Below are 12744 nucleotides of genomic sequence, written 5' to 3'. Positions count from 1 at the left end.
AGAGAGATGGGCTGAATGCTCCTGCTGCACCCCACCGGGGAGCAGGAACAGCAGAGAGGGGCCAACCCCTGCCTGCAGCTGGCAGGGCTCTGTAGCACAGCAGCTCCCCTGCAGATCTCCACCATGGCAGCACAGCCACACTGCTCTTCTCCAGGAAGTTTCCCTCCCAGAATGACTCCACCTGAGAAGACTCAGAGGCCTCAGATGCTGGCAGATAACAGCAGTCATTAAAAAGGCATCAGCAAAGGGCATGCTGTTTGCTCTGCCAGCTCCAGCCCCGCCACAGCCTGGGGTAACCTTTCCAGAATCCCATTGGCATTTGCAGGGCAGCAGCACAGGTGGTGCTGGAGCCTGCTGGTGTCACCCAGAAAGGCCAAAGGCATCCATCTGAGTGGAGGTCCTGTGCCTGAGCCTCAACACCACAGCAGCAGGCAGCCCAGGGGTGGCTGTGGTGACACAGCAGAAGCTGTCAGCTCTGAGACCAAAGCCTCTGTTCACAGAAGCACAGAATGACTCAGGTTGGGAGACACCTCAAAGTTCATCTGCTCCAAGCTCCTGCCATGCCCAGGGACACCTCTCACCTAGACTCGGCTGCTCAAGGCCTCATCCAGCTCAGTCTTGAACACCTTCAGGCAGGAGGCAGCCACAGCCTCCCTGGGCAGCCTGTGCCAGGCTCTCACCACCTTCACACTGCAGAACTTATTCCTCAGCTCCAGTCCAACCCTGCTCTGCCTCAGCTCCAAACCATTCCCCTTGGCTGTCTCTAGATAGCCTCAGCAAAAGTCTCTCTGCAGCCTTCCTGCAGGATCTCTTCAGGCACTGGCAGCAGCTCTGAGATGTCCCTGGAGCCTTCTTCTCTGCAGGCTGCACCCCCCCAGCTCCCTGTGGCCGTTTGAGCTGATTTTGTAGCTCAGACATAGGGGAGAGGTGAACATTCCAGGGATAGGCCATAGAATGGCAACAATGGCTAAGTTCATATCATTCCACTGGAGCATCAGGAGCCTCGTGTCTAGAAGCACAGCTTGTTCTTCCCCCTTGCTGGCTTCTGCTGCTTCAGCTGTGCCTGCTGCTATCTTCCCCCGCTGCTGCTTTGGCTGCTGCTGCTTTTGCTGCTTCGCCGCCACTTGACCCTTCCCCATCTTCCTTAAGGCTATTATATTTTTCCTCTGGTTGTTTATTTCTCTGTGTTCTGTTATACAAACTATAAGAAATACAATTTAATCTTTCCCTCACTGTCAGAAAAAAAACCCATCTGTGTTGTGGTGAGTTTATTCTACCGGGGGAGGAATCCACCCTAACCCAGGACACTCCCTCAGCCTGTGCCCACAACAGAGTTGCTCCAGCCCTTGGAGCATCTTTCTGGCCTCGGTGAGTGGTTCCTATTTCTCCCCCGCAGCAGGGAATGGACACAAAGAGGTTACTCTGCTGACACGTCCTGGGTAGTCCTATCTGAAATCTCTGCCTTGTCCCTTCCATCTGGTTATTGTCAGCACTTGGTGTCCCAAGTGCCTCTGCAGCTGCTCGCAGCAGGGCCGCAGAGCGCAGCAGAGCAGGAGAGCTCTGTGGCAGCCCTCAGTGCTCTGACACCACCTCCGCGGATCCTCCGGCTGCGGCTGCAAAGAGCAACTCCCAGCCCCGGCAGGGGCCAAGCCGACAGCACCAGCACCGCTCCGGCGGGCAGCGTCATGCCAAAGCTGCCCAAACTGTGAGAGAAGCAGCAGCTTCAGACACTTCAGGGATCCTCCTTTATCCTCTGATGTTTTCTCTCCTCAGCTGCGCCGTGAGGTCCTGCAGCTCATTGCTAGCAATTAGTGACAGTGGGCACAGAGCCTTCAAGATGGGCTTGGACAGCAGGAGGAAGCCTGCCACCAGCTGCAGGAGCTCTGCTGCCACTCACTGCTCACCATCGACGCAGTCCTAGCCTGCTGGCTGCACCATGGCACCAACCCTGTACCCGTCACCATGGCTCTAACCCTGCAGACTGCAGCATGGCACCAACCCTTCACCCCTCACCATGGCTCCAACCCTGCACCCATCACCTTGACTCCAACCCTGCACCCATCACCTTGACTCCAACCCTGCACCCCTCACCATGGCTCCAACCCTGCACCCATCACCTTGACTCCAACCCTGCACCCCTCACCATGGCTCCAACCCTGCACCCATCACCTTGACTCCAACCCTGCACCCCTCACCATGGCTCCAACCCTGCACCCATCACCTTGACTCCAACCCTGCACCCCTCACCTTGACTCCAACCCTGCACCCATCACCTTGACTCCAACCCTGCACCCCTCACCATGGCTCCAACCCTGCACCCATCACCTTGACTCCAACCCTGCACCCCTCACCCTGGGTCTGCCTGGGACCTTGAGGAGTACTCAGATTTTCCCTTACCATTCACTGCCTGCATGCAGGGAAGCCTGCAAAGTGTCATGCTGAGCTCAGGGGAGTTAGAGTCAGAGAAAGATTTAGGTTGGAAGGGACCACAGAGCTCAGCAAGTTCCAACCCTCCTGTGCCATAGGCAAGGACTCCTCCCACTAGAACAGGTTGCTCAAGGCCTCATCGATCTTGGTTCTGAACACCACCAAGGAGGCTGTGGAGCACAGAATGACTCAAAGTGATTGAAGATGAGAGATCACATTCAGTGATTCTGTGCTCTACAACCGCCCTGGGCAACCTGTGCCAGTGTCTCACCACCCTCACTGTCAAGAACTTCTCCCTAGCATCCAGTTTCAATCTCCTCTCTGCCAGTTCAAACACATTCCTCCTCCTCCTCCTGGCATTACAACTCCTTGCCAATAGTCCCTCCCCAGCCTTCCTGTAGCCCACTCCAGTTCCTGGAAGGCCACTCCAAGGTCTCCTGGAAGCCTCCTCCAGACTGCACAGCCCCAACTCTCTCAGCCTGTCCTCAGAGCAGAGGTGCTGCAGCTTCTGAGCATCTTGGTGGCCTCCCCTGGACTGGCTCAAACAGTTCTATGCCCTGCTTGTGCTGGGGGCTGCAGAACTGCACACAGGACTACAGGTCTGAGGAGAGCAGAGCCAAGGGGCAGAATCCCCTCCCTTGCCCTGCTGGTCGCGCTGCCCTTGCTGCAGCTGGTGACCTCTAACCCAGTCGGTTCCGCGCTGTGAGCCGACCAGAAGCTGCTCCTCCAGAGTCATCTGCGCCGTCAGGCTGTGCCAGCCCTTGGGTTCCCGAGTCAGAAACAGGTCATCTGCTCAGTCCCGGCTGCCGAGTCCGAGAAGACTTTGTCTCCTCCAGCACAAGAGGGCCGACAGCCTATCCTGCGCCCGAGCCCCCTGGCTCCCTGGCCTGTGCTGTGCAGCTTGCTCAGCTGCACGCCTGGGCAGTGCCTGCCAGCTGCAGCGATGGTGGCAGTGCTGCGCCTCCTGCCGCTACCGTCCCAAACCGCTGTGTTGGTGTTACAGGCTCAGCCTCTAGGGGGTTGGGAGGTGGTCTGGAACCTGAGCCCTCCAGGTACAGAGGGTAGTTCACTCCACTCCCTCTCTGCAGCACTCTCAAAGCAGGCCAAGCTGTTCTGCCGCTGCCTTGCCTGAAGAGCAATGCCCTCGCTGCTCCAGCTGTGCCATGTGCCAGACCAGCTACCTCCCGGAGCCACCTCCACCACTGCCGTCCCTCTGGGGCTGTGTATGGAATTTTGCACCTCTTTTCCCTCCCCTTATACCTCTGTAAACTCCTTACCTTAAATATCCTTTATTCATTGCTCAAATGATCTTTCTGACTTCCAAAGAATCACAGCTAGACTGCTTTCTGTGGGCTTTACCCTGCCCACGCTCTCCACCCAACTCTTTTCTTTGCAAAGCGGGGAGAGGGGAGGCATCCTATAGTTCACTCTGTTCTGTGGGCTTCGGGGCTCTGGGAAGCTCTAAACCAGAACATTTAGTCACTGGCCACACGTTTTTCTGCCCAATAATCTCCTCCTCACCACAGTCACAGAGTCACAGAACTCACAGATGTCAGGGGTTGGCAGGGCCCCAACAAGATGGAGTCCAACCCCTCTGCCAGAGCAGGACCACACAATCCAGCTCAGGGCACACAGGAACACATCCAGACAGGCCTGGAAAGGCTCCACAGAAGGAGACTCCACAGCCTCTCTGGGCAGCCTGTGCCAGGGATCTGGGACCCTTCCAGTCCAGAAGTTCCTCTTGTGCTGAGCTGGAACCTCCTGTGCTGCAGCTTCCATCCACTGCTGCTTGTCCTGTCCCAGGCAGCAGTGAGCAGAGCCTGTCCCCCCGACTCCTGACTCCCAGCCCTCAGATATTGATTAAATCCCCTCTCAGTCTTCTCTTCTCCAGATTAAATAGCCCCAGGTCCATCAGCCTCTCCTCATCAGGCACTGCTCCAGTCCCCTACTCATCCCTTGGACTCTCTCAGCAGTTCCTGTCCCTCTGCAACTGGGGAGCCCAGAACTGAAGGCAGTATTCAAGATGAGATCTCACCAGGGCAGAGCAGAGAGGGAGGAGAACCTCCCTGGATCTGCTGGACACACTCTGCTTAATGCCCCCCAGGACCCCATTGCCCTCTTGGCCACAAGGGCACATTGCTGTGCCATGGATGTTCTCCACCAGCACTCCCAGGTCCCTCTCCACAAGGCTGCTCTCCAGCAGATCACCTCCCAGCCTGTCCTGCTGCAGTTTATTGGTCCTCCCCAGGTGCTCACCACAGGAGAGTCCCTCTCTGGTTTGGACTTGGGCGTTTTAGGCAGCTTCTTTGGGGCTGAGTGCAGCGTGTGGGCAGGCATGACAGGGTCCTGGGCAGCAGCAGCAGCACCTCTGCCACACGATCTGCCAGGGTGCCCTGCCCCACCACTCTCTGCCAAAAGAGTCTCACACCAAGAGTGCTCTGAGCGAATTCAGCTTTATCTCCTTCTTCATAGTGTCTCAGAATGGGTTGGGTTTGAAGGCACCTGAAAGTTCAGCCAGCTCCAACCCCCTGCCATGGACAGGAACAGCACAGGCTGCTCAAGGCCTCATCCAGCCTGGCCTTCAACACCCCCAGGCAGGAGGCAGCCACAGTCTCCCTGGGCAGCCTGTGTCAGTCTCTCCCCACCCTCACTCTCAACAATTTCTTCCTCCACTCTCAGTCTCCCCTCTCCCAGCTCAAAGCCATTGTCCCTCAGCCTGGCACTGCCAGCCCTTGCCAAATGTCCATCCCAGGTCCCACCCACACCAGCAGCTCTCACCACACCAGCAGCTCCCACTCACACCAGCTGCCCCTGCCCACACCAGCAGCTCCCGCTCATGCCAGCAGCTCTCACAACACACCAGCAGCTCCCACCCACAGTAGCAGCACCCACCCAGAGCAGCAGTACCCAGCCGGGTCAGGGGCAGCCATGCCCAGTGCCAGCCCACAGCAGGGCACAGCAGAGCTCACTCTCATCGTTCTCCTCTGGCTGACTGCTACTGGAGGGGCTGCTGCTGGGCAAGCTGTGGCTAGAGCCTGTCCTCAGATGTGTCTGCCCCGCGGGGTCCGTGCTCAGCACATCCTGCAGCCACACATGTGCAGAGGCTGCAGCCCCCTGGCCACAGAACTGCCTCAGCAGAGCTCTCCGGAGGGTTGTCCGCAGGCTCTCACAAGTCCTTTGCTTGGTGCCCTGCTGGCTGTAGTGCAAGTCCAGCTGCAGCACCACGTCTGCCTGCCAGGGGAGAGCAGAGGGCACAGTCAGTTAGCGAGCAGGGCTCAGCAGAGGCGCTGGGCTGTTGTGCAGGCTCACAGCCCCATGCTGTGGCCTGAGAGAGTAATGCTGCTGCCAAGGAGATCGGCGCTGTTCCTGCACCCCGGGCAGCTGCGAGCCTCAGCCGGGGCTGCTGCGCTTCAGGACTCCTGAAACCAGGCCACTGAGACCCCAGCCAGGACAGGGCACTGCCACTGGGAACATCACTCCCAGGATGCTGGCAGACGGCAGCAGGAATCACAGATGGCACACGTGGTCAGAGAGGCACACAGGGTCAGATGGCACACACAGTCAGGCAGGCACACAGGGTCAGGCAGGCACACAGGGTCAGGTGGCACACAGGGTCAGAGAGGCACACACGGTCAGAGAGGCACACACGGTCGGATGGCACACAGGGTTGGATGGCACACAGGGTCAGGCAGGCACACACAGTCGGATGGCACACAGGGTCAGATGGCACACACGGTCAGCGGATGGCACACATGGTCAGGTGGCACACATGGTCAGGCAGGCACACACGGTCAGATGGCACACACAGTCGGATGGCACACACGGTCAGAGGGCACACATGGTCAGAGGGCACACAGGGTCAGGGAGGCACACATGGTCGGATGGCACACATAGTCAGGCAGGCACACACGGTCAGATGGCACACAGGGTCGGATGGCACATATGGTCAGGCAGGCACACACGGTCAGATGGCACACACGGTCAGATGGCACACATGGTCAGGCAGGCACACACGGTCAGATGGCACACACGGTCGGATGGCACACACGGTCAGGCAGGCACACACGGTCAGATGGCACACATGGTCAGGCAGGCACACACGGTCAGATGGCACACACGGTCGGATGGCACACACGGTCGGATGGCACACATGGTCGGCGGATGGCACACATGGTCAGAGGGCACACACGGTCAGATGGCACACACGGTCGGATGGCACACACGGTCGGATGGCACACATGGTCGGCGGATGGCACACATGGTCAGAGGGCACACACGGTCAGAGGGCACACACGGTCGGATGGCACACACGGTCGGATGGCACACATGGTCGGCGGATGGCACACATGGTCAGAGGGCACACATGGTCAGAGGGCACACACGGTCAGATGGCACACACGGTCGGATGGCACACATGGTCAGATGGCACACATGGTCAGATGGCACACACGGTCGGATGGCACACACGGTCAGGCAGGCACACACGGTCGGATGGCACACATGGTCGGCGGATGGCACACATGGTCAGATGGCACACACGGTCGGATGGCACACATGGTCAGAGGGCACACACGGTCGGATGGCACACAGGGTCAGGCAGGCACACACGGTCGGATGGCACACATGGTCGGCGGATGGCACACACGGTCAGAGGGCACACATGGTCAGAGGGCACACAGGGTCAGGGAGGCACACACGGTCGGATGGCACACATGGTCGGCGGATGGCACACACGGTCAGAGGGCACACAGGGTCAGAGGGCACACAGGGTCAGGGAGGCACACACGGTCGGATGGCACACATGGTCAGCAGATGGCACACATGGTCGGCGGATGACACACATGGTCAGAGGGCACACAGGGTCAGGGAGGCACACACGGTCGGATGGCACACACGGTCGCAAACAAGGGGTGGGGAGTGGCACCTATGTGAGGGTGCAAGAGGAGACCTGTAGCTGGCAGCTCCATACCTGAATCTTCTGCAGCTCAGGCAGCTGCAGGCTGCAGTCCCTCTCCTGCTTGCACACCGAGGCCAGCAGGGAGCTCAGGAGCTGTGGGTGGCACTGCCTCGGGATGCCCACATTGTCCTTGTCCTGGGGCAGGAAAACAAGAGTGGACAGCAGGAAATAAGGCCCAGGGCAGGGTCCTGCACCTGCCTCAGGGCAGCTCCTCAGTGCCAACCCAGGCTAAGTGGGACGAGACCTGCAAAGGAGGGCCTGGGGATGCTGGTGGGGGAGAAGCTGGGCAGGATCCAGCAATGGGCACTGGCAGCACAGAAGGCTAAGGGCATCCAGAGCAGTGTGGGCAGAGCTGGAGAGAGGGATCCTGCCCCTCTGCTGTGTGCTGGGGAGACCTCACCTGCAGGGCTAGGGCCAGCTCTGGTGTCCCCAGCACAAGAGAGACCTGGGCGTGATGGAGAGGGTCCAGAGTAGGCCACTGCTCAGAGGGCTGGGGAACCTCTGCCATGGCACAGGCTGGCAGAGTTGGGACTGCTCAGCCTGGAGAGGAGAAGGCTGCAGGGAGACCTCAGAGCTGCATTTCAGTGTCTGCAGGGGAGCTGCAGGCTGCGACTGTTCAGAAGGGGCTGTGGGGACAGGATGAGGAGCAGAAGCAGGAGCAGGGCAAAGTTAGGCTGGGCACCAGGAGGAGCTGTGCAGAGTGAGGGTGGGCAGACACTGGCATAGGCTGCCCAGGGCTGTGGTGGAGGGTCCATCCCTGGAGACACTGAGGATCAGCCTGGATGTGTCCCTGTGCAGCCTGCTGCAGCTGGAGGTGTCCCTGCTGGGTGCAGGGGGCTGGGTGAGATGCCCTTTGGGGCCCTCCCAGCACAGTGCAGGCTGTGAGGAGTAGCAGCTCCCAGAGCTGACCCCATGCCTGCACTGAAGCAGGCTGCAGGAGCACATCTGAGCCCTGCACAAAGCAAAGCCAAAGCCAAGGCCAAGGCTGCTCCTGGCAGCTCACTGCTGGAAAGATCAACTGGAGGAGGCTGGGGAAGATGTGGGCTGGAGCTGGCAGAGAGGGAGCTGGGTGAGCCAGGAGGGCAGGGCTCAGCTCAGCGGGCAGGCAGCAGCTCTGCTGCCCAGGCAGCCTCACCCTAGTGCCTTCCAGGAGCTGTGCCTGCAGCAGATGCCAGGCTGTGAGGCAGAGCCACCTCCTGCCCTGCCTCACTGCACTGGGCACCTGCTGCCAGCTACCCCCATGGCATCACTGCTGTGCTGAGCCCAGCACCAGGCTGAACTGCAGCTGGAGACCCAGACGGGCACAAAGCAGATCACCCTGGATGCCACACATGGGTAGGAGGCCTCTAAGAAGAGATGGCCCCACTGCAGCCAGCCAGCTCCAGCCTCCAGCTGATGCCAGGGGAGGGAAAAGATGTGCATGGCACCAGCCCTGCCAGCCCGAGCAATGGGGGAGTCAGGACTGCTCCAGTCAGAGCTGCTGTCTGTGCCCTCAAGAGCCTTCAGGGACTGTCCTGGAGCTGTCAAAGATATCTCTGAACCCTGCTAGACTTGGCACACACATCACATCCTGAGCACCGGCAGCAAAAGGCTGCCCAGAAGTCCTCCCCAAAGTTCTTACTCACAGAATGGGTTGGGCTGGGAGGGACCCCAAAGCTCATCCAGCTCCAACCCCTGCCCCTCCCTCCAGCCCAGCTGCTCAAGGCTTCATCCAGCCTGGCCTGCAACGCCTCCAGACAGGAGGCAGCCACAGCCTCCCTGGGCAGCCTCTGCCAGGCTCTCCCACTCTCACTCTCAACAGTTTCTTCCTCCTCTCCACTCTCAGTCTCCCCTCTCCCAGCTCAGAGCCATTGGCCCTCAGCCTGGCACTGCCAGCCCTGCACAAAAGTCCCTCCCCAGCTCTCCTGGATCCCTTCAGCTGCTGCAAGGCTGCTCTGAGCTCTCCCTGCAGCCTTCTCTCCTCCAGGCTGCGCAGCCCCAACTCTCCCAGCCTGTCCCCACAGCAGAGCTTCTCCAGCTCTCTGGCCCTGCTCTGGCAGCTCCATGTCCTTGTGCTGGGGGCTGCAGAACTGGACACATGGCATCTGCCATCCCACACTCACACTGATGCTCATTCCAGCCTTAGCCCCAGCCTTCATCTCCACCCAAATTCTTCTAAAACTTGGCTCTGTCCCTGCCATGGCATCTGGACAGGGCAGGGACTCCTTCCATGAGGCCTTGAGCACCCTGGGCTGGTGGGAGCTGTCCCTGCCCATGGCAAGGGGCTGGACCTGGATGACCTTCGAGGTCATTTCCAAGCCAACCCATTCTGTGACTCAAGGAACTTGGATCTCATGAGCGCCTCTGTGGAGCAGCTCTGGGGCCAGCAGTGCCCACACAGAGTGGCCCTGGGGCCAGCAGTGCCCACACAGAGCAGCCCTGGGGCCGGCAGTGCCCACGCAGAGAGGCCCTGGGGCCAGCAGTGCCCACGCAGAGCAGCCCTGGGGCCGGCAGTGCCCACGCAGAGAGGCCCTGGGGCCGGCAGTGCCCACGCAGAGCAGCCCTGGGGCCGGCAGTGCCCACGCAGAGCGGCCCTGGGGCCGGCAGTGCCCACGCAGAGCAGCCCTGGGGCCGGCAGTGCCCACGCAGAGCAGCCCCACACCACCTTGCACCACGCCTGCAGCTGGAAACTTTCTCCTGGCTTTACAGGGATTGTCCTCGCCTGCACTTTTTGCCCACAGCCTCTGGTCCTGGCACTGGGCACCAGTGGGCAGATCCCAGCTGTCCTATTTGCACCCTCCCTGAAGATGCTGGCACAGCTTGATGAGTTTGAGCTCCTAAGCCTCCTGCTGCCAGCTCTGCCAGCAGTGCTGCTCCCCTGCCATCCTTGCAGCTCTCTGCGGGACTCTTCCCCGTCTCTGCTCCTGAGGAGCCCAGGAGTGGGCACAGCTCTCCAGGTGTGGCCTCACCAGTGCCAAGGGCACAGATCAGTTTGCCAATCACCTTGGTCCCTATGAGGGCCCTTTGCTGTTGTGGTCAGCTTGGTGCCCAGCACGAGGCCTCTCCAGCCTGCTGGCCTGCAGCTGTGCCTGTGAAGGGGACACAGCTTCTCAGGGCAGGACCCTGCCCTGCCTCCTGCTGACCCATTCCCGTGTGCCCACCCACATCCCTCTGGGTGGCAGCAGCAGCTGTTCCTCCTCACGTGCGTGAGCAGTGAACTTGCTGAGGGCCCACTCTGTTCACTCATGATGATGCAAACTGGTACTGGTGCCAGCAGGAATGCCTGGCACTGCCCGTTAGTGCATCTAGCTGGACTGCCCAGCAGGGACCACAAAGCTTCAAGCCCTCCTGGCTGGCAGCTGCCAGCTGAGCCCAGGTTCCACCCACTCCAGCCTGTTACCAGCTTGTCTGGGAGGCTGCCACACCTAAGTGTCCAAAGCTTTCCCATGAAATCAGGACAGCCAAGGTCCCCTGCTGCCCCCTCACCTGTGGAGCTGCTCACTGCCAGGCTCACCAGGCACAGCAGCCCCTCGAAACCTGACCACTGCTACTCAGCCCTGCCCTTGCTGTGCCTGGAGACAGCTCCAGGGGTCACTGCCTCCACTGCCTCCCCAGGGAGCAAGCTGAGGCTGTAGCTCCCCAGATATCACCTCTTGTCCCTCTGCAGGGCTTTCCTCTGGGCCTCAGGGAAACCACCAAGAGTCGAGGCACTGCCCTTCAGCCCATGGCCAGCTCTCTCAGCACCCACGGGTGCCCCCTGCCAGACCCCATGGCTTTATCGGTGCCCATTTCTGTTAAGTGCTCCCTGACCTGCTCTTCCTCCACCATGTCCTGCTTGCCCTGGACCTTGCCTGGGGAGGTGGTGGATGCCATCCAGGATGGCAGAGCACTGGGCAGCTACAGAACAGGGACCAGAGCTGTAAACCCCAGCACAACTCCCTATGGCAGGGCCTGCAGCAAGCCCAGGCCCCTCTGCTTGGTTCACCTGGGGAAGCAGTATGTGGCAGATGGTAGGAAAACTGCCCCTTCTCACCCAAACAGCTCCCTGGGCACACCTCACAGCCAAGCCTGGCCTTGTTGGCCTTCAGCCTCCAGCTCCTGCACTCAGCAAGGCCAGTATGGCTCAGGCAGTGCCAGCAGCTCCCCTGAGGGCTGGCACAACCAGGATGCTGCCAGCTTGCCAGGTGTGCTCCTGCAGACAGCCCTGCAGCTATCTGTGGCCCCACAGGTGAGGGTGAGGTAGCAGTGGGTGCCAGGTGGGCAGCTGAATGCCACATAAGCAGGCAGCAGCGGAGGTCTGCAAGAGCCAGCAGTGCTGTGGAGTAGGACAAGGACAGGCTCCTGCTGCCCTGCACACATTTCTGCCCCCCCAGCCCCTCTACAGACAGCTGTGGAGGCAACAGCCAGCAGCTGGGTGCCTCAGGTTGGGGGGCTGGGTGACACACACACAAGGGACCTCCATATTGCCGAGGGAGCTCGGAAGAGAAGACGAAGAGAAAGGGCAGGATCAGCTCCAATGCTGTGGCTGGAACCAGCAGACAGCAGGCAGGGGCAGTGCCCTTCCTCCAGCCACCACACAGCACCCAGGGGCAGTGCCCCTGCTCCAGCAGCAGGGCCCAGATGTTCACCACTGTCAGGCTGAAGGACTGCAGGGAAGGAGGAAGGTGCTCAGCAGAGGAGCAGCAGAGACCCCAGAGAGGTAGCATGGAGAGCACCAGGAAAGAGCAGGCTGGGCAGGCAGTGTGCTGGGCAGGGTGTGGGAAAGGGTGGAAGGAAGCTGGCAGGCCTCAGCAGTGCTGCCTGCAGAGTTGTTAGCAGGGTGGGCCAAGCTGGCTCAGAGAGCCAGAGCTGTTCCCAGAGGTGCCACCAGGAAGCTCCTCACCCCCACCAGATGGAACGCAGCAATGTGGACAGCTCAGAAATGGCTCAGGGGGAACTGGCTAAAGGCATCCAAACTGGAGCCAAAGCCTTCTGCAGTCATCATTACAATTGGAAAAGGCCTCCAAAAACATCCAGTCCAACCTGCAACCCAGCACCACCATGGCCACTGGACCATGGCCCCATGTGCCATGACCACTCAGAATCACAGGACCATGGAATGGGCTGGGTTGGGAGGGACCTCCAAAGCTCATCCAGTCCAAGCCCTGCACTCAGCAGGGACATCTTTCCCTAGAGCAGGTTGCTCACAGCTCTGTCACCTTGAATGTCTCCAGCCATGAGGCCTCAACCACCTCCTGGGCAACCTGCTGCAGTGCTCCAGCAGCCTCCTGCTGCAGAACTTGTTCCTCACATCCACTCTCAGTCTGCTCTGCTCTCATTTCAAACCATTGCCCCTGCTGCTGCCCCTGCAGGCCTTTGGGCACAGTCCCTCTGCAGTCTGC

At 60.2% G+C, this 12744-nt stretch overlaps 1 protein-coding gene across 4 annotated transcripts in view; it reads right to left on the bottom strand.

The window, feature by feature from the left end:
* Positions 1–4861: 4861 nt before the first annotated feature.
* The window catches only part of LOC135182745 (mucosa-associated lymphoid tissue lymphoma translocation protein 1 homolog), a 29053-nt gene continuing 21170 nt past the window's right edge, over positions 4862–12744 (bottom strand). For 3 of the 4 annotated variants that reach the window (XM_064157136.1, XM_064157138.1, XM_064157139.1), the window contains 2 exons: positions 7397–7519; positions 4862–5658 (listed from right to left, as the gene is read on the bottom strand). In XM_064157136.1, coding sequence (XP_064013206.1) covers positions 5344–5658; positions 7397–7519 — 438 coding nt within the window. In that variant the 3' untranslated portion in view covers positions 4862–5343. The remainder of the gene's footprint in view (positions 5659–7396; positions 7520–12744) is intronic. The other variant, XM_064157137.1, reaches the window with a different exon arrangement.

The sequence above is a fragment of the Pogoniulus pusillus genome, chromosome 17, assembly GCF_015220805.1.
Source record: "Pogoniulus pusillus isolate bPogPus1 chromosome 17, bPogPus1.pri, whole genome shotgun sequence".
Classification (NCBI taxonomy): Eukaryota; Metazoa; Chordata; class Aves; order Piciformes; family Lybiidae; genus Pogoniulus; species Pogoniulus pusillus.
This window is presented reverse-complemented; position numbering and strand designations above follow the sequence as displayed.